The sequence below is a fragment of the Harpegnathos saltator genome, unplaced genomic scaffold, assembly GCF_003227715.2.
Source record: "Harpegnathos saltator strain DR-91 unplaced genomic scaffold, Hsal_v8.6 scaffold31, whole genome shotgun sequence".
Lineage (NCBI taxonomy): Eukaryota > Metazoa > Arthropoda > Insecta > Hymenoptera > Formicidae > Harpegnathos > Harpegnathos saltator.
The window spans coordinates 974,701-1,000,000 of record NW_020230106.1 but is presented as its reverse complement, the minus strand read 5'-3'; the positions used below and the strand labels follow the sequence as shown (position 1 = coordinate 1,000,000).

Sequence of the window (25,300 nt, the reverse complement as noted above, 5' to 3'; positions counted from 1 at the left end):
TACGTGTATATAGAACACGACGCGCAAAATATGTTGCGTTTTTACCGAAGAATCTGAATCGAAATTTCATGATTTTACGTTCACCTCGCAAATTCGATCGAGAGAGAAGCTTGGGATGTAACATTACATTGTCTTAGCTACTATAGATGCTCATTTATTGTTGTTTCCGCCATTATAAGGCGGAGTTACGGAGAAGCATTTGTTCAAGAATTACTTAGAATATTCGATCATCTCAATATTTTATTTTGACGTTTTACTCTTTACTCTTGATTTCAATTAATATTTCAATATCGATAAAATTTAATATTGATTTTAATTCATTTTTTCATATAATAACGTAATAAATATTTATTCAATTTTTTCGTACATAGGGTTAATATACGATGAGCGAATATTAAATAATTAAGCAAAATAAATAATGGGATTGAAAGAAATGGGTAAATAAAACAATATATTCTTCTTTCACGATCCCTTTTTTGTTATATTTTTATCGATGTTGAAATTTTTCGCAGAATATGAAGATTCAAAACAACTGAAAAGAAGTAATTGTGAAAGCAAAGATAATAGTTGTGTGTCTAATAATGCTATACGCACCAATAAAGATTTAAATAAAGATTTAAATACTCGGCATGATGACGAAACTAAACGAAAATAAAAAAATGGATATTGATAGATTTAAAGTGCGATTCACGACTCAGTGAGTATCGTTAGACACAAATCAGCACTCGGGAGACTTGCGCTAGATTCTAAATTTCGACTTAGATGTGGCTTTATTTTCGCTAAATTTGGCCGTTAAAATTACAAGTGTCCTGTATAATAAACGACTCGACGTATTTGGAAATGTATGATCCTCAATTATGGTCGCTCGATTCAGAATTTCGGTCCTCGTGTCACTTTGAACGCTCGTTTGTGACACTCGCGTCGATATGATGATGCGGTATGAGAAACACGAGTTAATTGACGCGCGATGCCCGATACAATATTTGACGAAGCGACGAAGCAGTTGTAACACACCGACATTGCGTACTCGACTGCCTCGAATGTAATACAACATGCGACGTACGATAAAAGTCACGCGATGCGCGACAAAACAAACATCACCTTCAAAGAAAAGACAAAGTTATCACGCGCGCGCGCGCGCGCGCGCTAATCGTTGCCGGCAGCCGATGAATAGCGCATAATAAACAATCATTTCCAGCGCTACAGGACATTTAATTTGTATGTAGCGCGATGCAATATCTTGCATAAATTTTCCGTTGATTCGGTAGTATTTAAAGGATTAATGTAGAACAAAAATATATCGACTCGCCGAGTTCCGCACAATGAGTCCGACTGCTTGCTGCGAGCCGAGTACTTGCAACTTGGCAAACCGATACATTTGTTTCGCTGTTTTGTCGTTAGCAATGTTGCGCCGGCTGAATCGGCACGACTTCGCGCGGACAAGTTGCAAACTCGCGCAAATTGTATTACATCGGACTCGGCGAAAAATCACGGTCGCCGGCGTCGCGGGCGCGGACAAAAACAATCGATCAGCCGAATCGTGCACGGCAAGCCAAACAGTGTCGTCTATCCCGTAAGATCCGGCGCCGGACACACTTCCGTGAAATCGTTCGTAATAAATCGATTCCGAAAGCGGAGAAAATTCACGATACGCCGGACGGAATAACGACGAGGCAACTTTTTCGCGAAAAAACGCGAAACAGGATTGGACCGGGGGGGATTGGGCAGGGGGTGAGATACGTAAAATTTTTCAATCGGTAGCAGTCGCGTTATAGACGTCGAAGGGTTGAGGTCGTTTAAGAGAGGTAAGGGAATTAACAGAGATACACGTTTTCGCGTCGGGTTCTGTTTTCAGCGTCGAGATTCGCCCGGACACGAAAGAGACGGGACGAGTCGTTGCGGAGGCGCGGGTTGGGGGGGGGACGTAGCGATGGGATCAAGCGTGATCCAAACGGTACCGATACTTTTTTTCGTCGAAGTACCGATACGGAAGGTCAGTCGCGGCTACAAAGGTCGCGACCTTTTCTTCCGTGGAATTAACCTCTCGCACTCGGCGCGCTGCCTCGCGTAGACACAGAGCTGACCGTGAGTTATCGTAACATCGGCAAAGTAAACGTGTAATTTCGCGATTATGGATTCGTTTGTTCACAAAACGGCTGTGAAATCACGAGCACTTGCGTGGCGTGCGCGCCTGATCCTCCAGCGACGACGTAATAATTAATAAGCGGGAAGAGAGTTGCGTAATTTTCAATCCACATCGAGAGACGTACGTTAAAATATTTTTCGAGCGGTCTCTTCCCGATATCTATTCAACATATTTCATTAATTCCGTTAAATCAATACGCGCAAAATACACGAAGCCGAATTCCGTATATATTCCAATTCCCAATTGCATTTTACATAATAAACAGATTTTGACGATATCACATCCCGACGATATTACTGTAATCTGCGACGCGAATTGTGCGACGAATTTGTAACATCGCGGTAACGCGAGACTGCTAGATTTTCAAAGAGTCGCCGATTTTTCTATCGTTAAATTGCAACTTTAGAGCGTGTTTAGTGGCGCGCGTGGAATCAACGTTGAGCAATTAAACGCGATACGACACGTGAGCGCAATTCGATTATTTATCAGATTGAACGGCGATTGTTCTAACGTCTGTCAATGGCTTTCGGCGAGTGTATAAAAGAGAGAGAGAGAGAGAGAGAGAGAGAGAGAGAGAGAGAGAGAGAGGAGGGGAGGGGGGAGGGAGCGATGGGTGGAGAGAGACAGAGAGTCGCTCGCAAATCGATTGAAAATTACAGCTCGGGAATTGGATCGGGCCCATCGCTAGCATCGGTGGTCGAGAGGGAACGAGACGGGAAACACACGTCGGGGAGAAACACAGTGAGCGAATAAGTGGGGACGACGGAATGAGGCGTATGGCGGGATAAGGGGGGTTGAGAGCATGCTGGAACAGGAGGGAGGAGGAGGAGGAGGAGGAGGAGGAGGAGGAGGGAAAGGCGGGATGAGACAAAGACGGGGAGCGAGAAAGGGGTTGAGGAGGAGAGAACGAAAGGGAGGATGACGATGGAGTGAGACGACAGAAGCCGACCGGTAGAAAGGTTATAGTAGAAGGGAAACTACTATTGGAAGACTCTCTCGGATGAAGGAGGGTGGGTTCGGGCGGGAGGAGCAGAGCGAAGGGGGTTGTATGGAGGGGTTGGGGAATACGGACGGGAACACACACATAGGGAGAGAGTGAGCTAAAAGATGAAAGTATAACCCGGGCAACAGTGGCTCCCAAGCCAAATAGAACATTATGTCACGTATAAATAAAGTCGTTTCCGAACTTCGGCCCGATAGATATTGCAACGCCAATAAATTATCTTCCGCTATCCCGCCGTGTAAAATCGCCATGGGCGTGTACGAGGTAAATCACACTTTGGTTGGCGCGTTGCGCAATTACCGAAAGAGCGTGTCCACCTTACAGTGCGGATTTTCAGCCGGGCGGAAAATTTATCGAATTATATATCGCGTCGATAGCCACGGAGAAAGAGCCGCCATCCGGAAACACGAGAGAAAATTGTTTTCGTTCGTTTGCGCTATAAAGCCAAAAGATTTCGACGAAACGGCACGTGATATATATATATATATATATATATATATATATATGACTCCTGTAGTAATTATTAATTACTATCGCGTCTGTCACAGACATGAGATTCGACAAATGGAACAAAAATTGTTCGGATAATTGTTATCATCGTTCGCGATTTAGAGAGAGCGGGAGGAGAGAGAGAGAGAGAGAGAGAGAGGCTAAACACTCAATTAATGAGCGCGCAATGTAATTACACTTATAATTTCCGTTACTTCCGATCGCGCATGTAGCAGACAAACGACGATATAAATAGACGCATCGCTAATTAAACGAACGTTTACGCATGTACAACGCGGAATCACATCACTTGTGTACATACGATACCGTCAGAGTTGCGTAAGTGTTCGAACTCTGCTCGAACGAGCGATAATAATTTATGCGTTTAATGCGGAAAGAGCAGAGGGAGGAGGAGAGAGAGATGCATATGGGCAAGTAGTAAGTCAAACTTGGCGAAAATGACGTCGCTCCGCCGACGAGCACCGGCGAACAATTAAATTACCGTAGAGACAGACCGAGTAGATAACGATGCAGACTCGAGGTGTAGCATAAACCAGTGGGTTATGTGCATATATATATATATATATATATATATATATAGCAGCCGAGGAGTGGGAAGGAAAAGACTGTTTTACGAGCACACTATATCGCGGACGGCTTTGTATCCGCGCGCGGAAAGCTCTCGCGTGCTCGCAAAAGTGCCCGACGTTCTCACGTAGAGTGAGCTACTTCTCGAATTGGAAGTCGGTAAGCGCGAGTCGAGTACACACCACACCGCGCCGACACGCGTTGCTCGCGTAGGTAAACGGGAATCCTACCGGGAAGATCTTTCGTGACTTCCGACCAAAGCCGCCGAGTTACCGCGCAAGTTGTCCGCTACCTCACGCGCTACCTGCCGACGAGTCTCCACCAGGTGTAAGTTCGTCGCGCTCGCGCGATAAAACGAAAGTCGCTTGTCGCTGTCGCTTCTCTAGCGGGGTAAAGCTCCTCTCTGTTGATCGCTCTCGATCGAGATTGTTAAGAAAAAACAATGTGCAACTAATTTTCCTTTTCCGAGAAAGTTCCCCTACCCCTAACTACTCTCGCAGCAACATTGCTGAGATTTATACTGACAATGTGATGTTGTCCGTGCATATAATTGGTCGTTTATGAGAAACGTTTCTCGTTGCAGGACGAGGTGCTGACGATTTCGGAGAAGGTGGTCGTCCGTGTTCACGATCTCGTCACGTGGCTGTCGCCCACGTTGGAGTGGTCATGGGGTCGAGAGGTATTCTACCCGACGACCCCGACGTCCTCCCCGGAGACGAGCCCGCTGAGATACGAGATGCCACAGCCGCAAGTACTCACCGACCCGGGGATCGACTTTTCGGACGTCGACAAGCAGCAGAAGGAATACGAGAGCAACCTGAATTCCACCAGGAGATCGGACTGCAGCTTCCAGACCAAGGTGGTGGTACTCTCGTACCCCAGGTATTGCCGGTACCGAGCGCTCCTGCGTAGACTCGAGGGGGCCGAGCCCTCCTGGCTATGCTCGTCCATCGCAGCCGCGTTAGGTGGCTTCACCGCGACGCCCGGCACCAGGGTGCTCTTCTGCAGGGACACCTTCGACTATCCCGACCTCGAGACCCACGAGCTCTTGTGCAATCACTTAGGTGTGTATTCGCGACCGCTGCTGCCTCCAACTCAATCCTCCGCGGATTTTATTTTCATGTTGGAAGCCACAAATTACTTCCTGTGAATCGCGGATTCCTCGACGACAGGAGAATTTTCCTCGTCGTGTCGACAGAGCGACGTAAAATGAAAATTCTCGAATAAGGAGAAATCATTTGTTCGTGATTGTGTGTACTTTTCAAATGTGGTAACAATCGATACACGGGGACAGTGTGTGAGAGTATGCGAGACGTTTCCAATACAAAGGCAAACTTGAAGAAATATACCCGGGCGAGTTTACTCTTTGTGTTCGAGACGCCTCGGTATTTGATCCTGGTATGTGTATCTATAGACTCGGGCAACACTTGTTATATACGTACGACCTTAGATTTCGTTTCGTACACGACATCTTAGTCGTGTAGTCTGTACGTAGTGTGTGTGTACGTGTCTTCGTATGATATCTTGTACAACATATGATATTCCAGAGATACATCCGAGTCTGTTATAAATATTCATTAATCTCTTAAAAACATTCGCGCGAATGCACGAATGCACAATACGAGATGCATCTCTATTGTTAAAAATCCTTTTGCAACGATGTTGAAACATATTCTAATCGATACACGCATATTTGCATTCGGTATGATTCTTCTCAAAGACCACGCGACCAAACGACCAAAATTCACTCTATATCTTTGACATTTTTGTTTTTTTTTTTTTTTTTCCAACGGCAATCGCTTCGCCGCCGGTTGTGCTGTGATTGACTGGGCATGCTGTATAATAACTTTTATTTCGAAAAATTTTTCGGATGAAATATATATATATATATACTCTTTCGCGAGGGATCAATAACTAGCTCGATGTGGAATAAAAAAAATGCAAAGCGCCACGACGAGCTATCGATCGCGTGTATCCGGGCGTAGCGAGAAATGGTAAAATTACAAGTTAAAAACGAAATTATAAAGCAGAGGACGTTTCCGGGCGATCCAATTACGTATTTCAAGCCCCTTACGTATTTCCGACCCATTGTAATATAATACGTCACAAGTATCACGATATTGTTGTATATATTTTCGTAATGTACAATCAAATCAACAATTGTAATTGATATCTCTGATGTAACAAGCGTCGTTAACATAAAGCGCTTCTCCTCTCCCCTCCTTCTCTCTCTCTCTTCTCTCTCTCTTTTTTTTTTTTCTCTCTCTCTCTCTCTCTCTCTCTCTCTCTCTCATCTCGATGGGTGTATTTTCAAGTTATTTCCTCCCGTAACGATAAATTCAGTTTCCCGAGGTTTCTGAAACATCTATAAAAGTACAAGGAGACGTAAAACGACGGAGAATCGAGCGCAGGCGTAATCTTTCGATTCCTTTCTTTCCGTGCTTACGAAATGATGCATAACGCAGTACAGAGAAAATTGCCGCGGTATCGACGAACACAAAAGCGGGAGACTCCCTTTATGACAGATGAGCCGTCTCGGCTAATCTAGATCTCGGCGGCGAAGAACAAAAAACCGGGCGACCTATAACGCTGTATTTCGTCGCGGTGCGCACTCGACGCGGAAACAATTTCGAAGGCTGTAACGAGATAAGGGCTGGACAGCGCGAACGCCGTGGAAAGGTTACGCTGGATCGTATTACTCGCCGGCTCGACGGATCTCTGTCCGTCATAGCTCGCATTTGTCGCTTCCGACGCATCGCTCGCTCGCACGTAATTCGTCGAAGCGAGGGGAACGCGCGCATGCCGATGCCGACGCACGCACGCACGCACGCACGCACGCACGCACGCGACGAACACACGCTCTTTCGAGTTGCACTCGAATCGACCGGTGGAAAAATCGTAAACAACGTCGACGAGCTCGCGTTTGCCGTGCTTTCTTTGTTGATACCCATTCATCGCGATCCCGTTCAGCGCGATCGAAGTGTTCGCTCAAAGTCGCGGTCGAGCTGCCTTGATCCTCGCGCGAGATTCGCTCGCCCAAGTTACCAAGTGCTGGCCGAATCTTTTTCATCTCTGTGCTTCTTGTCTCGCTTTAACTCGCGATTACGCAGCTTGATTACGCGAGCGCAGCATTGCGAGTATATCTTGTGTCTGTTGTGTACGTCACGGACGTGCGATGTAGTAGACCTCCCCTGTGTGTATGTGTGAGTGTATACAGCTGAGATATACCACGTGGCCGTGTCGCGCGATCTAATTGATCCTGTTGACTGTAGTACGCGATACGTCGCGGAAAATTTCATTTCGGCAAGGCGGCTGATTAGTGCTTACGAGCGCATGATGAGGCTCACGTGAGTCCGCCGGTGGTTGACGCGCGCGCCGGCGCATCCGATGGTGCAACTCGCGATCCGCCGCGACCAGTGACCACGACATCGTTTGTTTTGTTTGTCGTGTCCGTCACCACATTTTTGTCGGGGCTCTCGTACGCTCTCGGTGCGCGCAAGAAGCTATTTTGTAGCCGTCTGCTTTGCCGAACGCGCTATCCGACATCGACGTTGATCTCGCGCTGCGCGACCGCGATAAAGCGTCTTTGTGCCTCAAGTTGTCGGATCTTCGCGACGGATCGGACGAACGCGCGATGGCTATCGTGATGAAAATTCGGAACAATCAAGTGGTGTACCTGAGCATACACGGTAAGACGATGGATCGTCGTACGGGGTCTCAGGCGGGAAATCGGCTCGCGTCGTGTGTTGGCTCTCGCGTTTTCGATTCCGTTCCGCTGCGAATGTGCGTTGTACACACGTGTCGTCAGCCGGATACACGCGACGTCAAATTGTTTAATCGATATCGATCCAAGTATAATACCGTTCCGTTCCGTTCGTAAAACTGCTCGAGCATTCGCATTGTGCCAAGATATTCACTTGAAGAGATGTATTTTACCACAAAAATTACCGATATTTACCGTATTACTATGAGTAACAACGTTTCTCTTCTCTCTCTCTTTCTCTCTCTCTCTCTCTCTCTCTCTCTCTCTCTCTCTCTCTCTCTCTCATCTCCACGACAAATTTGCTTGAACGATACATTCCGAATAAGTAAGAAATATAAAAAATCAAGGCAATTAAGATTTCGCCTAAAGATAAATTAATGGTGATTACAAGGCATGTAAATAGCACGGAGTGTGAAGGTGCAACATTATTACGCGAGTCTTACGATGCGCGCATATCTGTTACGAAGATCTGCAAACTTCCGCTGAATGATTAAATTAATAAAGTCGGAAATGATTGATCTCGAATTCGCGTTACTACAAACTTTCGAGTAACTTTCACGTCCGGACCTGTTTATCAGCGACGAGTTATATCACATCAAAATAAATCCCATGTTTCTCGGCCTTGTAGCTACTGCGACGTGTTTGAGCTAACGGGCCTGTTTACTATATTATCTTACAGTCTTACGATTACTATTTAAAACATATATATATATATATATAATATTTCTTCAATCCAGTTAAGCGTTAACTGTTTTAACATGTTTAAAACGAGGCTATTAAAATTTGTACACGAGCGATTTATATGTTATATATTAAATATTATATAAAATGTTATACGATATAATCCGTGATAATCCGAACGCCGCGCGAGAAAAGTCAAACTTGAAGATTCTTTACTCTCAAGATAGAAACCTGATCGTGTGTGGCCTGTTCAGATGGTCTCTTGTAAATCTTTCCAAAGCAAATGCACACTTGCCCGTAATTTGTAAGCTGGGTAAAACGCAGGATCACAAGGATGCGTGTCTCAACGCGAGTCTTAATACGCCTACTGTGTGAATTTGCAGCACCAAAGCTGAAGGGCAGACCAAGAAGAAAACGCAAAAAGCGCAGCGCTTCACCGGAGTCGAGCAACGAGAGCGAGGCTTCTGTCGCGTCGGCGTCGAAGAGTACGTTGGCGAGTACCAACCTGGTGATACCCACGGTGTGCAGACCACCCTCGTCCGCGGTGCGCCGAAGTGAGAGGAACACCAGTGCGGAGGAGAAAAAGTTCATCATCGACGTGCAGGGTTTCATGAACTCTCGGGGTACGCCGTTCGGAAAGATGCCACTACTAGGCAACAAGCAGAGTCAGTATCTCGTCTCTTGAACTCTTTTCCCTTGGTATCCGCGCGTCATGACACAATCGTGTACGATCGGAAATTCGGAATGTTCCTCCTCTACCGAGATCCCTCGCAAATTCTCGTACCTCGCGTAAAACGGCCTTGTCGCCAGACGATTTGCGGAGAGCTAGCATACACACAGAGCGGGCTTTCCTTGTCCCGAAAAATCGCAGTCGCAATCGCACGAATATTTCTTCCGACGCGCGTCCCTCTAACGACATCTCCCCTTTTCTCTTGTCCACAGTCGATCTGTTCCTGTTCTATACGAAGGTGCAAATGCTCGGTGGCTACGACTCGGTCAGCACCGGTCGCCTTTGGAAAACGATCTATGATGACATCGGCGGCAGCACGACGTCAACCAACGCTGCGACCACTACACGCAGACATTACGAGAGGTGAGACTATATTACGCGCTCTATTACAAGCTCTTGTCTCGCGTTCGTGCTTTTACTTCGACCGTCAGTATTTGGTCGTGAATTTTTCCTCACCTTTCTAGCTCACTTTTCACAGTAAAGACGTTCAATTTGTGCCGGTGCGTTAACAAAGTCTCTCGTAGATTGCTGTTGCCCTACGAGAGGTATCAGAAAGGCGAAGACACGAAGATAAAACTAAACCACGGGCGACGTACCAAGAGCACGAGTGTGTCGGAGGATTCAGACATCAAGGAGGAACCTAGCGATCCATACTCCTCGGAGACACCTCCACCCGTAGAAACGATCACCGCGACCACCACGACATCACCTCTGCAACCGATAATGTCAGCAGCGACGGTGAGTGATCGCGGCTGAATCAATCAGCCGCGAGGCTGTGATGCTGGCCTTCGAATTGTCGAATTTCTTGTGACGTGTTTCTCGCGTTTGCAGACTCTGCTCTCCTCGAGCGAGAAGCCCAAAGCCGAGGCCGGCAAAACGTCCTCCTTACGTAGCGTGCGAGTGAAGCCGGAACGTCTCAAGTCGCTCAACACCATGATTGCCAATAGCGCGATACCCTCCAGCCAGCAAGCTATCCAACTGCCAAGCCCACCGCCCTCCTCCAACACGTCTGTCTCGACGCCTAGCAGCACACCCTCCACGACACCCACGAACCACGGCACCGCTAATCAAAGTGTCTTGGAAAGGCAGCTCAACAGTCCTCTGATATCCCAACAAGTTCCACCATCGTGTTCGCCACCGAGCCTGCCTGTAACCACCGTAGGGACGAACGCGTCGACGGTCGTGACGCTGACGCCGCCGCCGGAGAAGGACATGAAAGAGATCAAGCTGGATGCCAAACAGACCACTCTGCTGGCGCAAGGCAAGGAGAACATACCGTTGTTCGGCGAGAAGTCTATCTTCGCGGAGAAGACGATGGTGGTACCGCCGTCCAGGTCGCCCGAGGTCATCGACCTCGAGACGGAAAACGATACGAGCAGGGACAAGATTATCATTCCCAGCTTCAAGAAGCGCAAACTCGAGATCTTGCGCGAAGGCGGTCTCGAGGTCACAGCCGTTGACTTGGACGCGCGGCCGAGCGTGATTCAGAGCAACGTTACGCAACAGCAGCAGCAGCAGCAGCAGCAGCAGCAGCAGCAGCAACCACCACCGGCGCCAGCCACGATGAAGTCATCCGAAGAGAAGCCACCGATCTCATATCCATTGCCGATCACACCCAACTCCATTCCTAAACTGATATCCGTCACCGTGACGCCCGACATTGGTCATATGTTACCGTCGCCGCAGGAACATCACCATAATGGGAATCACCATCAGCCGCGAGTACTGCCTGCGGCGGCGTCCAAGCAACAACCGGTTCATCATAACAACAATAATAACAACAATACGATCAACAACAACAACATGGTGAACAGTCGGGTGATAAACCTCGGTAATTCAAACAACGCCGCACTGTTGCAACTGTACGCAAACGCAAACGTCCCGCCACCGTCGAGTTTTGCAGCCGCGCAAGCCAACAATCGCTTCATACCGCCGAACGTTCCGAACGGCAGACTGCCGCCACCAAAGGTCACCCAGTCGAGGTCGATATTTGTGCACAACGAAAGGACAGTTTATGGAAATCCGAAGGATATTTTTGTCCCACCAAAATATCGTTCGTCGCATCAGCATCTGCACTTGCAGCAGCAGCAGCAGCAGCAGCAGCAGCAGCAGCAGCAACAACAACAACAACAACAACAACAACAACGTCTGCAACATCTACATTCGAGCGGTAACAATGACACCGGACACGGAGGTGTTCTCGATCTGACACAAAAGTTTAGTGAAAAACCGACCTTCCCCAGGCCCAGTTTAGAAATAGTTAGAGTACCTGTAGTGCCGAGGCCTAATCCGTTGAACCTGGAAGTGCGAAACCCACCCGCGAGCAAACCCGCTGACAAACCCGCTGACTGTTCGAAGCGAGTGCCCTTTCCCGCCTATCAAAACGTAATCGACAGTCGAACCATAGCTTCGAACAACCTCGAGATCACACTCGTGAATCCCAAGCAGAAGAACAACCATCTGAATACGCCGTCTCACGTGCAGGTACCGAGTCCACCTAACAAAAGCAACTCGATGCACAGCAGCAGCGGTGCGCAGAGGAGGCAAGCGCAGCAGCAACAGCAGCAACAACAACCGCAGCCACCGCCACCGCCGCCGCAAATAAATGGAAAGTACACAGTGAGGAACGAGCCGGTCTCACCGTACACTCCGAGAAAGCCGATTCACCCTGTCATACCGAACGTACCTAATTTGAATCATCTAAATCACAGCGGCCATCCGTTCCCCCGAGTGAACGCGACGATGCAGCAGCAAATGAGTAGTATCGACAGGAGGAAAGCCGCGGCGGAGGTTGTCAGGGAGCAGCAGCGCAGGATCAGCGAGGGTGAAAAGACTCTGGTGGCAACGCAACAGCAGCAACAACAACAACAACAACAACAGCAAGAATCCAGGCACAGTGAGGTCGGTCGACGGCACAGCGTACCGAACATACCGTCCGGCTTCGTGCCGACGGTGCCGCAAAGCAATCCCGCTTTTCTGCCGCAACTGCCAAACACGCCCGGCAAGTTCCTACCGATCCTAGACCCCATGTACTACTCCGCGTTCTACAACGCGGGCCTCTTCCCGCCGCCAATTCCGCCCACGGCCGCGACGACGTTTCTACCGCCAGAGTTCAGCGCGTATTACAAGGAACTACTCGCTTCCTCGCAACCAAGACTGGGGATGACGGGGCAGCATCAGCCGGCCGCCCCGACGTCTAAGTAGACAAGGGATCTCATGTAGGGTTTCCGGCTAAGCGAAGGACGCTCTCGTACGCTAGAGGAAAGGATCCGTCGGATTGTCTCGCATCTGCCGCGTAGAATCATACGTTTCTGAGGCGCAGCGAGCGAGAATTCTTAGCGATCGACACCGATGATGTAGCATAGTCACGGTGAAGACGGCGATACGCATGAGATTACCCGACCTGACACGACGTTACATACCCCGTTCGACCACACACACACACACACACACACACACACACACACACACACACGTCGCGTCGTTTCCAGCAGCAGTTTCGATTACGTAACAGAGTTAGTGACCAGAGTTATTCACAGTGTTCGTCTGTCTGCGATAGAACAAGGATTAATCCTGAGAAGTTTTGCGCGAAGATAAAAATGGGATTACGACAGCCTGACGCGGTTTTTTCAGAAGATGATGTGTGTCTTCGCGCGCAGTCACGTCACGTGGTCCACGTGAAATACAACGTGTTGCGCGTCCGCGCGTTTGACGAGTTGCAATAATACGTTAGTCCAGCAGCGTGTACGATGTTTCTTCGTTCATTCTTCGTCGAGGACGAGATTCCGAATGATTATCGATATTAAGAGAAAAAAAAACCCTGTGATAAAAATGCGACCGTGTGTTACCGTTCGAGGAAGTGCAGTAAATGAAATTATGCCGCGAAAGGGGGGAAAAAAATCGTTATTTTTACGTGTTTATTTTATTTAAACCATTTACGCGCGTTTGTTGCGAATTTAAGTTTCAGTCGCGGCGGTCGAGCGAGACGAGGTATTGCGTTTTAGAAAGTTTTGCATTTTCGGTGTTGTACTGGAGAGATTCGGGCATTCCGTTGGGGCCTCTCTTTGGGCTTTCGTTTCTTTTTCTTTTCGCTTAACGCTCCCGGATATGTACGTATCAGTTGTCGCAAGGTCGTCGATTTTCTGTTCATTTTTTGTTCTTATTTGGCAAGGCGCATTTTGGTTCTTATTCGATGTACGATGTGATAAATCCGGCGCGAGGCAAGGCAAACGGCGAACGCTGGACCGACGGATCATCGGAACGTATAATTGTTTACTGTGTAATGGTAAATCTTATGTAGTAACGCTCGCGAGAACCCTATGTACTGTGTAAGCTAGAGAATTTTCATTATATAATAAAAGAAGAAAAACAATACAACAACAATCGTACACACAATCACACACACATACACACCGATCTGTAGTCACTTTTAACGATAAGCGCACGCATGCAATGTTATAGCAGCGACCATGTATATAGTGTATATAATTACGTAAATCATTAAGTTAGATAATTACTGCATTATCTTTCAACATTACGTAAAGAGTTAAGTTTAGTAAGTGTACAGGCTGTCTCTTGCTCGTGTGGCCAACGATTGTCGTATCGCTGTTTCCTTACGAGAGACGAAACGATATTTTGCAGAATATTTCTGATGGTCTCTTTTCACTCGGAAGAAGTTTGTGACAATCTTTCGTTTCCTAACTAATGCGACACTAGAAAAGAGAGAGAGAGAGAGAGAGAGGGAGAGAGAGAGAGAGAGAGAGAGAGAGAGAGAGAGAGAGAGAGAGAGAGAAAGAGAGAAAGTATACGGTACAACTACTTTTCCGTTTAATTTTCACGGAAATTTATGAAATCGGCTTGATTGTTAAGCGATCGCTGCCGAATGCGATCGAACATCGCGGGCCACAATACTTTGGAAACAGGAAAAAGAATTTACCGACGATATATCCATGTTAAATGTAGACATATTGATAGAATTTGTTCGTTTTAGGATACTCTGATCAAAAGAAGAAAAATAATTAATATGAGAGTAACGTTAAAGCATTCGTAACTCTGAGACGTACAAGAGAAACGATCCGTTTCTCGGATCGTTTTGGCGAAGGAAAAAAAAAGTAAATCAGATTTCTATATTGATGTCTTTCAAGAGTATGAATTGTTCACGTTTTTTCGGATGGTTCTTTCGTGATAATCAGGTAGGCGTTTTGGCGCCGATTGCGAGACCGCGGCTGATTGATAACCAGCCTCTCTCCAGTGGTATTCAACGAGTCTAAGACAGAATTATCGATTTGTAGCGCGCGAGCGCCGGCTAACGAGACGATGCCACCACTGTTGTTATTTTTGTAAAGATCGCGGCGAAAGTTCCGGCGAGTCGAGTCGAATCGAGTCGCGAATTTTGCTCTTCAAAATGGTGCTATGCGACGAAAAAATTCTATTGTAAGTCTCTTTCGTAAAAAGAAAAAAAAAATGAAAAGAGCTTTAACGGGCGTTGTTGGGTACCAGTGGATCTTTGGCGCGATCGCCCGAAAGAACTACGATCTTAACATAGATCTTCACGTCCAAGTCTGATAACCGTATATTAAAGAAAAAAAAAAGTAAAAACGAGAGATAAAAGAAGGACTCCCCGGGTTCTAGTGTGTGTATAAAAGAAAAGAAATAAGTCGAATACGGGTCCGTTATGGTTGCGATTCGTTGTAATATCGTAGGGGTTCGTGCAGCGCGACGGAGAGAGCGAACGCTGGCGAGAGAGAGAGAGAGAGAGAGAGAGAGAGAGAGAGAGAGAGAGAGAGAGAGAGAGAGAAAGACGACAAATGCGGATATTGTCGAATCTCCGGTAAGGAGAAGGGCTTGTACGAGACTACGTGCCATAAAGAAAAAAAAAATCTGATTAGATAGCGACTACGAAATCGAACAATGACAATGGTCATTTGTATATGCTTTTGACGAGCCCCTTTAACGAGTTTAGAGAGACTAAGGAAAAGGTAGACGCGAATCTAAGAGAAAAATAAAAGAATAATAACACAATGTGCAAAATTCCATGTGGAAATTTTATATGATTTTTTTCGTTTATTCTGTTAGCGCGGTCGTTTTATAAACCTCGAGTCTTTTTCCTTTTTTTTAACGGGTATGTGTGAGTGCGTGAACGTATTAAAACGAATTCGAGGAATAGGAATGGAATCGAGTGCGCTTTCAAGCAGTACACAACGACACTGCGTCTGCGGTGTGTTCGAATCTTTAATACACAAAACTTCGGAACATATGTCTCTCCATGTGTATTCGAGGCTTTTTTTATCGCAAACAATTCTATGTAAATATTTCCGAGCGCGTTTGTGTTTTAAGGCAGTCGAAAAACCTTTGGATCCGTACTTTGCGAAAGGCACAAATGTCTTTCTCAATGTATCGACAAAACATCCTTTATTTCTGTTTCGAAATAAATTCGAAGTAAATTCGAACTCGAACTCGAACTCGATTTCAGATGGTAGCCGAGACGTTTGGTGTATAATTAACTCCACTTTAACACTTTATTACAGTAACTTCTTTGCAAATGTAAGAAAAATATATCCGCGATTTTTGTAAACGCTATTCGTGACCTTGGGTGACACTTGAAAATACTTGAGTATATGAAATTAGCTGAGATTTATCGAAAACACACGTCGGACTTGATCCCATTCCTATCGACGAACGAACGAATGAGCCGCGAGAGAATCTTAAAGAGAGAAAGAATGTTTTCGACTAAAAGTCTACGATTGTTTCCGTTTTTGCGAGTTTTCTCTTCATTTTGTATACTTAGCAGAGCGATTTTAGCGTAACCCTCGTTTTCCCACTTTAATAATAATAATTATTACAATATATAAATATTTTTTATTATATGGGCATTTCAGTTCCTAAGTTGGAAATAAAATATCTACCATAAACGCGGCTTTTCTTTATTGTGTGTGTACGTATCAAGAGTGAGAGAGTGATATATCATGCATGCGGTTATAAAAATATATTTTCCTCTATATAGAGCTTACGTGGTGCGATGAAGAGTGTACGTGCATATCATACGGGAACATTTTTACGGGCGCGTTTTATAACTCTCTGTACGGTAAGTATATATCCAATATATAAATATTTATATATTGTACCTTGAGAGAATTCCTTTAATTTCTGAGACTCGCAATCTTCAATGAGAGGTGATTAATAGTACATCGAGTTTCATCATTATTAGCGACTATCGTAAAGAAATATTAATGACGATCTTCTTGAGCGACGATACTTTCGATCGATCTTTGAACGAAATTGCCGTTCATGGCGACTGCGTTTGTACCTGTCGCTAACGCGACATGACTGTTGAGATTCGTCTATTGTATTAGACTAGACGCGCGATTGACTAGAAACGCATTGACGTCGCATCGTGACTGTATGAGACGAAAGAGGATCGCGAAGAGGATCTCATTAGAGATTAAACTGCTCGTGCAAAGTTTTACTCACCGGGAAAGTACCGCGCTCGTCGTGTCGTGGGTACACGCGTCGGCTCGCCGTGCCCGCCGCGCCGCGGCCGGGACGAAGAAACCGGCTTGCCCATTGGTCCGATCGGCGCGCGCGTGCAGCTCTATGAACTCGGTGAAACGACCGAAAAGCGAGAAAAAGGACGACACGATCGAGGCGGGAATGCACGGGCATGTACCGCGAAATTTAAAATCTCTTTACGACGGCTATAAAGTGATAACCTGTTTAACCAGTCTTGCGACGCCGGACATCTTACCTTCGCGAAATCGTCCCTATTCCGTTCCTTTTTTCCGCCGTTCCGCCGTTTTCCCTTTCTCGTCCCTCTGTTCCCTCTGTTGCCTCTGTTTCCGCGTTCGCGAACAGCTCGATTCCTCTGGTTGTTTCTCGTCGCTAAATTACGCGGCGTCCGCCGCGTCAATCAACCTACGACTGACGCGCTCGAATTGTCCGGAAGAGAATCGATCGTTCTCCATTCTCGGCTCACATATACCCGAGACATGTACGCGAGTCGGATTTTTTCGGTACGATTCGAAGAACTTTCAATCGACATAGACTATGTGTGCTTGTAAGAATGTCAGTGCGCGCAGGTACGTGTAGATTCAAACACAACGCGCATGTCACGTGACTCTCTCTCTCTCTCTCTCTCTCTCGTTTCAGTTCGGTCACGGTCGGTTCTCGCCGTAGCATTGAAAACTCACGCAGAATTTTCGCAGAAAGAAGTTTTTGTCTTCCTGTCCGTGGGAGGTCTCTGCGTCATCTCCGTCATCCGGATTGCGGATAAGCAAGTTTGGTTAGGATATACGAGCCGTGTGTGCTCGCGCGCGACTCGGATGTCCCGTCTCTTCACCTTCTTTATTATTCGTGTGAGAGAATGAGAGAACTATTCGCTATTCCTTCACTATTCGAGTCAGCCGAGTCTCACACACACACACACACACACACACACGTGGATACGCGCATGGTTTTAGGGCCGCTCGATTTTACGAGCACTCCGAGATAGAGGATGTCAGCCACGCGGGCCGCCGCGTTATGTCGCCGAGTTACGGCGAAGAGAGCGTTATGCGCCGTGCATGCACAGGTGCATCCCGAGGACGTATCGTCGTCGTAGATGACATGCAGCCCGAGTAGAATACTCGCGCTTAGAGAGAGAGAGATCGCTACGTCACTTTCGAATACCGTTTGTTAGCCGGGCGACAAGGTGACATCTAAGCACAATAATACACCACAGATATTCGATATTTCGAATTTTATCGCAATATAATGTACATATTCGAGGTACACCCGCCGTTGTGGTACGTATTGTTGTGGCGCATATATAACAAACAATACGCGCATCAATTTTGTCATCGATCTCGCGCAAAAGAAGAAACAGACAGAGGTCAGGTAGATCCGAAAAATTCGAAACGATCGTGTCGGTCGAGAAGCTAACCTCAAAGATTGTAAGACGATTGGCATCATTAAGGAACATCAGGCTCGTTTGCGATTCGCGTTGGCGCTGTATGAAAAAGCGATAAACCATGTGCTTAATGTGCCGCGGAGAGTACAGACTGCAACATATACTGATGATATAAGGTAAGATTGATATTTAATTTATAACATACAACACGTACAGCGTTTATAGTACAACGTACGTTGACCACCAACTGTTCCATTCGGCGCGTGAAGCCGAAGATTGATAGTTTAAGACAACCGCTTGCTTCCTTGCTCTCTTTCCCTCTTTCTCTTTACGTCGCGGCGTTAAGGTCTCGTACCTACAAGACATCACCTACACAGAATTCGTGCGATCATCGCGTAGCGATTCGCGTCGCTTCGACTTATACTTCAAACATCTGTGGCATTTAACGTTGCTCGGCGAATATACGCGCTAGCGCTAGCTTGTAAGTTTGTAAACAAATTTATAGTGACGCCGCCCGCGGCGGCCATAGTGTAAGCGCGATCGAGCGATATATTCGGTCGATGAAATGTCGCCGCGCAGATGAACCGAGACGCGTATATACATAGAGATCTCGGGGCTGTCCGAAACTACAAATTTTGTCCCATCGCAACAATCAAAGTAGGATGCGAATTGTATACGTCATTGCTCGTGTCGCGCGTACGCGCGATGATTAAGGTGGTGGGGCAAAATTGTGTTTACCTCTCTATCCCCCCGGTGATAATCGGCAAACACGTGGCCGTTGTAGCATCGTCGCGCATCGCCGCATGCCAAAGCGCCCCTATGTACACTGCGGGATCGCAGTAAACCCGCATTCGCCCACGGGAATCCGCTGGAGCCGCGTGTCTCGCCCTCTTTGTTGCGCGCGCGTGCTTAAAGACGAGAGCGGTCGTCATGGTCGTCATGGTCGTTGTCGTCATCCACCCGTCGCCCAGGTGACGACGGCGAGTCACCTCCAAGTTTTAGCTTCTTTTTCGCGATAGAACGGCTGAATATAGCGCGCGTATAGCGAAGAAACGCGAGCTCGCGAGCTCGCTCGCCCACCCCGGAAGAGTCATTCACATAGTCGCGCGCGCGCGCTCCGCGATCGACCCGCTTTGCGACCCGCGAACGAGTCGAGTTACTCCACGTGAATTTCTTTTTTATCGCGGTTAAGGGAGATCAACGGCGCGGGGTGCGTTGCGGGAGGGCGCGTTCTTGCGGCCTCGGCATCATCGGGGATACACGCGCGCGCAGGTTCTTGCCTACGCTTGCCTACGTTCCGTTAGACATCCTGGCACAAGAGACAAGAGCGAGTACAATTAATAGCCGGAGCGTTTGATCGCCCGGCGAAACGAGCTCTGCGAGGCTGAATCGCAAGGGCGACTTGAGCGGCTGAGAGGGACGTAAAGCCGAGAAAAATGTACACGCGAGTATGTAAAAGTAAATAGTTGCATCTCGGATGCAAATCGGCTGAAAGCCACGGTAATCTTTGGACTCGTGCTCTCTAAGCACGGCACTAAAACTAGCAAGAAGCCGCGCGACATGGTGTGGTACAAGTTTAATTCAAAGAGATACTACCGCTCTCGGGCGAGGCTAAGTAGCGGGTCAGATAAAAAAAATATGCGCCACGGTGCTCTCTTATGACGTTACGCGACCTCGATCGCCGCCGTCGTGCAATCTTCCATCTCACAATCTCCGATTGTTTGTCGTTGAGATTTTTATTAAAATCAGTATCGATCGTGTCGAACGATCACATTCGATATATTCGATATATATATATATATATATATATATATGACGATATACACGCGTCGGGATGAACTCGTCCTCGCCGTGAGAGACAGCGGCGGTGATTCGATCGTCGTCGAAAAAAAAGAAAAAAGCATCTGTGCGACGTGCGCTATAGAGTGTCGCCAATGAATCGCGAAATTCACTTCTGCATCGGGCATCCGGCGATCATTTTTCCGAGCGGCGACCCACGCGCGCAGCATTAAGGTGCGTCCAAACTCGCACGTGCACGTTACCGTGTACGAATCGCACGACGATGGCGTGGAAACGCGCGACAACGAGCTGCAACGGTAGAGAGGCGTGCTCGTTTGTGCGTAACGTCGTGGTTTATCGTCGCTTACATGTAACGTTACATGGACGACACGGTAAACGTAAAGCAGCGGGTCTGGACGCACCTTTACCGGCGTCGCCGCCGCCGCGCCGCCGCCGCGCCGCCTCGCTCGCTCGCTCGCTCTCTCTCTCTCTCTCTCTCTCTCTCTCTCTCTCTCTCTCTCTCTCTCTCTCTCTCTCTCTCTCTCTCTCTCTCTCTCTCTCTCTCTCTCTCTCTCTCTCTCTCTCTCTCTCTCTCTCTCGCTCTCTCTGCGGCGGACGACGAAACTTTTCTCCGGTGTCGCCGGAGTGTAGAAGGTCGCGACCGGGCTGTCTGGTTTCTGAAAAACTTTGTCTTTGATGACGAAAAAGAATATCGGGCGTTTCCAGCCCCCGATGAGCTAAAGATGAGCTAAAGCGAAGCAAGAGAAGTGCGTTATACCGATCGATTAAACGACTTATTTCGAAAATGTTCATTGACTAAACAAATGAATTTTCAGTCGAGCGTTTGTCGCAAAATATCGATGCTTTACTGCGCCGAAGTATATCATATCAATTATTCTTAATTAATATGCTCGGCACGGAGCGCCGAGAGAATTGTCGATCGAGAACAATGGCATCAGCAACAGCAACAAAAAGTTGCACGCGAGTTTCTTAAGTTGTTAACCGCGCGCGCGCGCGCGCGCGCGAGACGCGACTCCGTATCTCCGCATTTCGTGCGGAATTGGTGACTGCGCGTAAAACCGAAACCGTCTTCCGCGTCTCCGGTTCTCATGAGCGCTTCACCCGCCAGACAATAGTTTACCGTATCGACCTATTCCCCACTCCTCCACCTCTTCCTCCTCCATCGCCGTCCGACTCTGTCGTGCTTGTTCACATCTACCTCCTCGTGCCACTCCGCTCAGCCAACCACGAACTTGCTTCTTCTGGTCTTCCCTTCGTGCCTTTCCGCAGATACAACTTGCTTCTGTGTATCGTGAACTCCAAGGCTTCCGAGTTCAGTTAGGGATGGTTGCGAGCTGCTCTCGACAACGTGCGAAACACCCCGTGCGATTCTCGCGCGACGTTCGATAAATTTAACACGCGACAACTACGGGATATTTCCAAGGATGCGCGCCGGTATCGCGAGATACATCTTTGTGCCTTCCACGTCTTGCTTGATACTTGGTAAACTTTGAATATATACACATGTGTGTTCTTTCTCTATGCTGAAGATTTAAATATTAAGAATTAAGACACGTGTCCGTGGACTTTTCACCTCAAAAGATCAACTTTGCAGTACGTGTTGTTCCGAGAAAAGGCAGCCATAACGAGCTCGATAGACGACAAATTTTACTGTTTACATCTGATAAATCTCTTGTTACGTTTTTTGTGCAAAACGTTACAGTCTCGCGATCGTGTCACTCTGTCAAAACTCTCACGATTGTGGCCGCCTCCCCCCCCCCCGTAACCGTTCTCCATGTACGTTCGCGACGACTCTTGTCCAGACTCGAGCGTCGCTCGCGCACTTTGACCGCGCGTGGCCGGCAGCTCCCGAAGGTCGAGATTTGTTCCGAAGTTTGTATGAATGAAACTTATCCTAATATCTCTGAACGGCGTGCGGCTTTCTTCGGCCATTCCGCTGCAGGATAGCTGGCCGGGAAGTGAGGCGCGGGAAGTCGCACGGCGAAAGGACACGTGCGAGCCCGCGGGTCACCGGCGTTGCTGTTGCTCCTGCTGCTGTCGCGTCGGATTGCTCGTTCGAACAGCAGGGTCACTGGAACGTGCTTGTGTACGAACTGTCTGCAACTGTCATTCACCTCGCGGCTCACACACCACGTGTGTGCCACGGAGATATTTTTGTCCGAGCCGAGCGTGTGAGCGGGAAAATGTGCGGGAGACGCGCGAGAAACTTCGCCGGCCTGGAGATTTTCGGCCTGAGATTTTTCTCGCGGCGAGGTGAGACGCGCGAACGTGTCTGCTTCGCGTGTCGGCCCTCTCGACGCATACTCCGAAGGTCGCGTCGAACCCTGCTCGACATTGGTCTCCTTGGGCCGATTTGCGAGGCAAAGTGCTAAACAGTGCACCAGTCGGCGCCCTTGTCGGTCGATTGATTATTAAAATGTATCGTCGATACGAAAACCGAGCGCGAAAGATGGGAGCTGCAAATTGTCACGTGTAATCATTGTATAGTCACAGTAGTTTGTATTAGTAGAGGTACAATATATCCGACGACAAGCCGCGCGACAGGAGTCTGCAAGAGAGAGAGAGAGTGAGAGAGAGAGTGAGAGAGAGAGAGAGAGAGAGAGAAATGTTATTGGGACACGACGGTTGACCATCACCTGGCTACCTTTCCCGATTCCTCGACTTCTTTTTTTCCACGAACGCGAATAAAGTTGAAGTTGGGACCGCGGGTCGATAATGTTGATCGGAACTACGTAGGTTTAGACCTAGTTAACTCGGCTTATAAGGCTTAGCTTCTCGCGGGAAAGCGCTCTTTGTAACATCGAGAAAGCCTCGTGTCGCGTATATACCGATAAGTTATTTATCGCGAGTACCAATCGCAGATCACGACAAAAGTTTCTTCTCACACAAATAAATAGACCAATAAATAAAGGTACGGCGAGGATCTCGCAGGTTAGGTACGACTGTTCGCGGTTGGCGTATCGCATCGTTCTGGCCGACTGCGATCGCTTTATCGGCATTTAATCTCTCGACGGTCGAGATGAGATGGCTGACGCATCGGCCGTCACCGGAGGCGACTCTTCCCTGCATCTCCGAGTCGTATAAAAGACGATCTCACGCTGACCCCGAGAGAGAATCGAGCGGGTTATCGCGCCCACGCTCCTCCGAGCGAGCGCGGGCGCGCGACAACGGACCTCGTCGACAGATAAGCATCAGAATGCTGTGCAGAACGCGTGTTGACAGGTCTGTGCGTACACGACATGCGACTCGGCGAGATAGAGGTTCCACCTACAACAACGTGCTCCAACTTGCGCGTTTCGTATTAGCCGGCCAATACGCGACCTTGAATAATTCGCGGCGTGTTGTCTCGATGCGATCGTGCACCTCTGTGACCGGTATTATTCCGGTAATTCCGGTAATAATTATTCCGATCATTACATGTATTTATTTATAAGACGCAGTAGCGGAATATGAACTCGAGACAAGATCTTAAAGACAAGATTTCGAGAATTTTTAGAAAACGGAGGAGATCGTGTGCGTGAGCAGCGAAACGACGCTGCTCAGGCTACACAATGCGTTGTTTACGTCGTTTAATATCGATGGCAGTTTGCGCAAGTGAGAGATTATATACATACTCGTCCTCGTGTATAACGCATGCGACGCTTTCCTTGAACTACTCCAATATGAATTATTTCTGAGATTTTCTTCAAGTATCTTGTACACATATTAAGTGCTTGCGGCCTGCGACAGGATAATAAACGCAGTGTAGCAACGCAAAAGCTGTGTCCTTTAAGCATCCTTAAAACTAATCAGATCACGAGCTTTTCTTTCGATACACGGATTGTAAATAAATTTTCTTTTTGATAGTCGTTTATTCTCTTGGTTTGGTTTATTCTTGTAAAGAGAAATTTTTTGCTTCACGTCGACTGATGCATCTGTGGGCAGTGTTGCGTTTATTCTTGTCGTGAGATAAACCCTTTCAAGTATATGCATATAACATTACGCGAGAAAGAATAATAGAATAGTGAACTTGTGTATCTTAGAAACCAACCGCCAAAGTGTATACTCACGTTCCTACGACGATGAAGATCGTTTCGCAGTGTTTTACAATTACGCCTTAGCGACGAAACTTCCGCACAGTAATTCCTCCAAAATTCCCAGGCAGCAGGCGGTGAGGTAGGTCGGTATAATCTTCCGTAGCACCGTGTTTCTATACTAACGACTCACGGAAGGAGCAAGGGACCATAATAGTGCGACAGTAGTTGCCGCGACGTGAACACGCGCGCGCGCAAACGATTATGGAAAAGAGAACGCATTTCCTGTGACTGGCAATTTCTGCGCATTTTTCGATAATTTTGCACGAGCTATCACGCAACTAAATCTTTCGAGTGCAACATTTCGTCCTCGCAATTTTCACATGGAAATATTCGACCGCATCTTACGGATCTCTTTTTCATTGTAATAAAATCTCGCCCGCTAGATCGAATGCATAATCGGAAGAACTCCCTACCGGGAAAGGTTCCATCCTGATTTCCATCTCGAGTAGAAATGATGACGAAAAAGACAGAGTCGGAGAAAATATGAAAATACTTTGTCCTTTCGTTGAAACTCGGACTGCCGGAGCAAAGGAGCATCTGTGTATTTGTGAGCCTCTGTGAGACAATTACGAATCGTGCGAATCAAAAATCATTTGTCGTACAATCAGCCGAGGATCCGCGGCCTCGCAAATTTTGGCGGTCAACGGGCGTCTCGGCACGTTACATCATCGCTTATTAAAATGACGAGTCGTTCAATCGCCATAACGCCTTCGCGGCCGGTCAACCCTCGCTGTTGACGTTCCTGGAACACGGGGGATAGGAAACGAGAGAGCGAGGACGCAAGGAAGAGAGCGGAGAGGAGTCTCGCGGAAGAGGAGGAGGAAAAAGAGGAGAAGGAAGAGGAGGAGAGGAGGAGGAGGAGGAGGGCGAGCAGGGCCGGGGGTGACCCCTTATTGATTTTTAGGGTGACACTGTCAAGCGGCGGCGAGTGTCGAGTCCCCCGCGACGAGAGACTTTGAAGCGACGAGCAAACGAGGAAAAAATGTGGCGGCGCGCCATTGCATGCCCGTGTTAGAGGGAGGGAGGGAGGAAGGAAGGGAAAGAGAGAGAGAGAGAGAGAGAGAGAGAGAGAGAGAGAGAGAGAGAGAGAGAGAGAGAGAGAGAGAGAGAGAGAGAAAGACTCTTCCGACCCATGTGGAT

General features: G+C 47.7%; 1 protein-coding gene across 2 annotated transcripts in view; it reads left to right on the top strand.

The window, feature by feature from the left end:
- Positions 1-15,448, top strand: part of LOC105189178 (myb-like protein Q) — a 121,450-nt gene extending 106,002 nt beyond the window's left edge. The window contains exons 2-6 of one of the 2 annotated variants that reach the window (XM_025299989.1): positions 4,810-5,290; positions 9,054-9,335; positions 9,613-9,763; positions 9,925-10,138; positions 10,232-15,448. In XM_025299989.1, the coding sequence (XP_025155774.1) occupies positions 4,810-5,290; positions 9,054-9,335; positions 9,613-9,763; positions 9,925-10,138; positions 10,232-12,604 (3,501 nt within the window). In that variant the 3' untranslated portion in view covers positions 12,605-15,448. Of the gene's footprint in view, positions 1-4,809; positions 5,291-6,564; positions 7,916-9,053; positions 9,336-9,612; positions 9,764-9,924; positions 10,139-10,231 lie in introns of those variants that run through there. The other variant, XM_011151123.3, reaches the window with a different exon arrangement.
- The last annotated feature ends 9,852 nt before the right edge of the window (positions 15,449-25,300 follow it).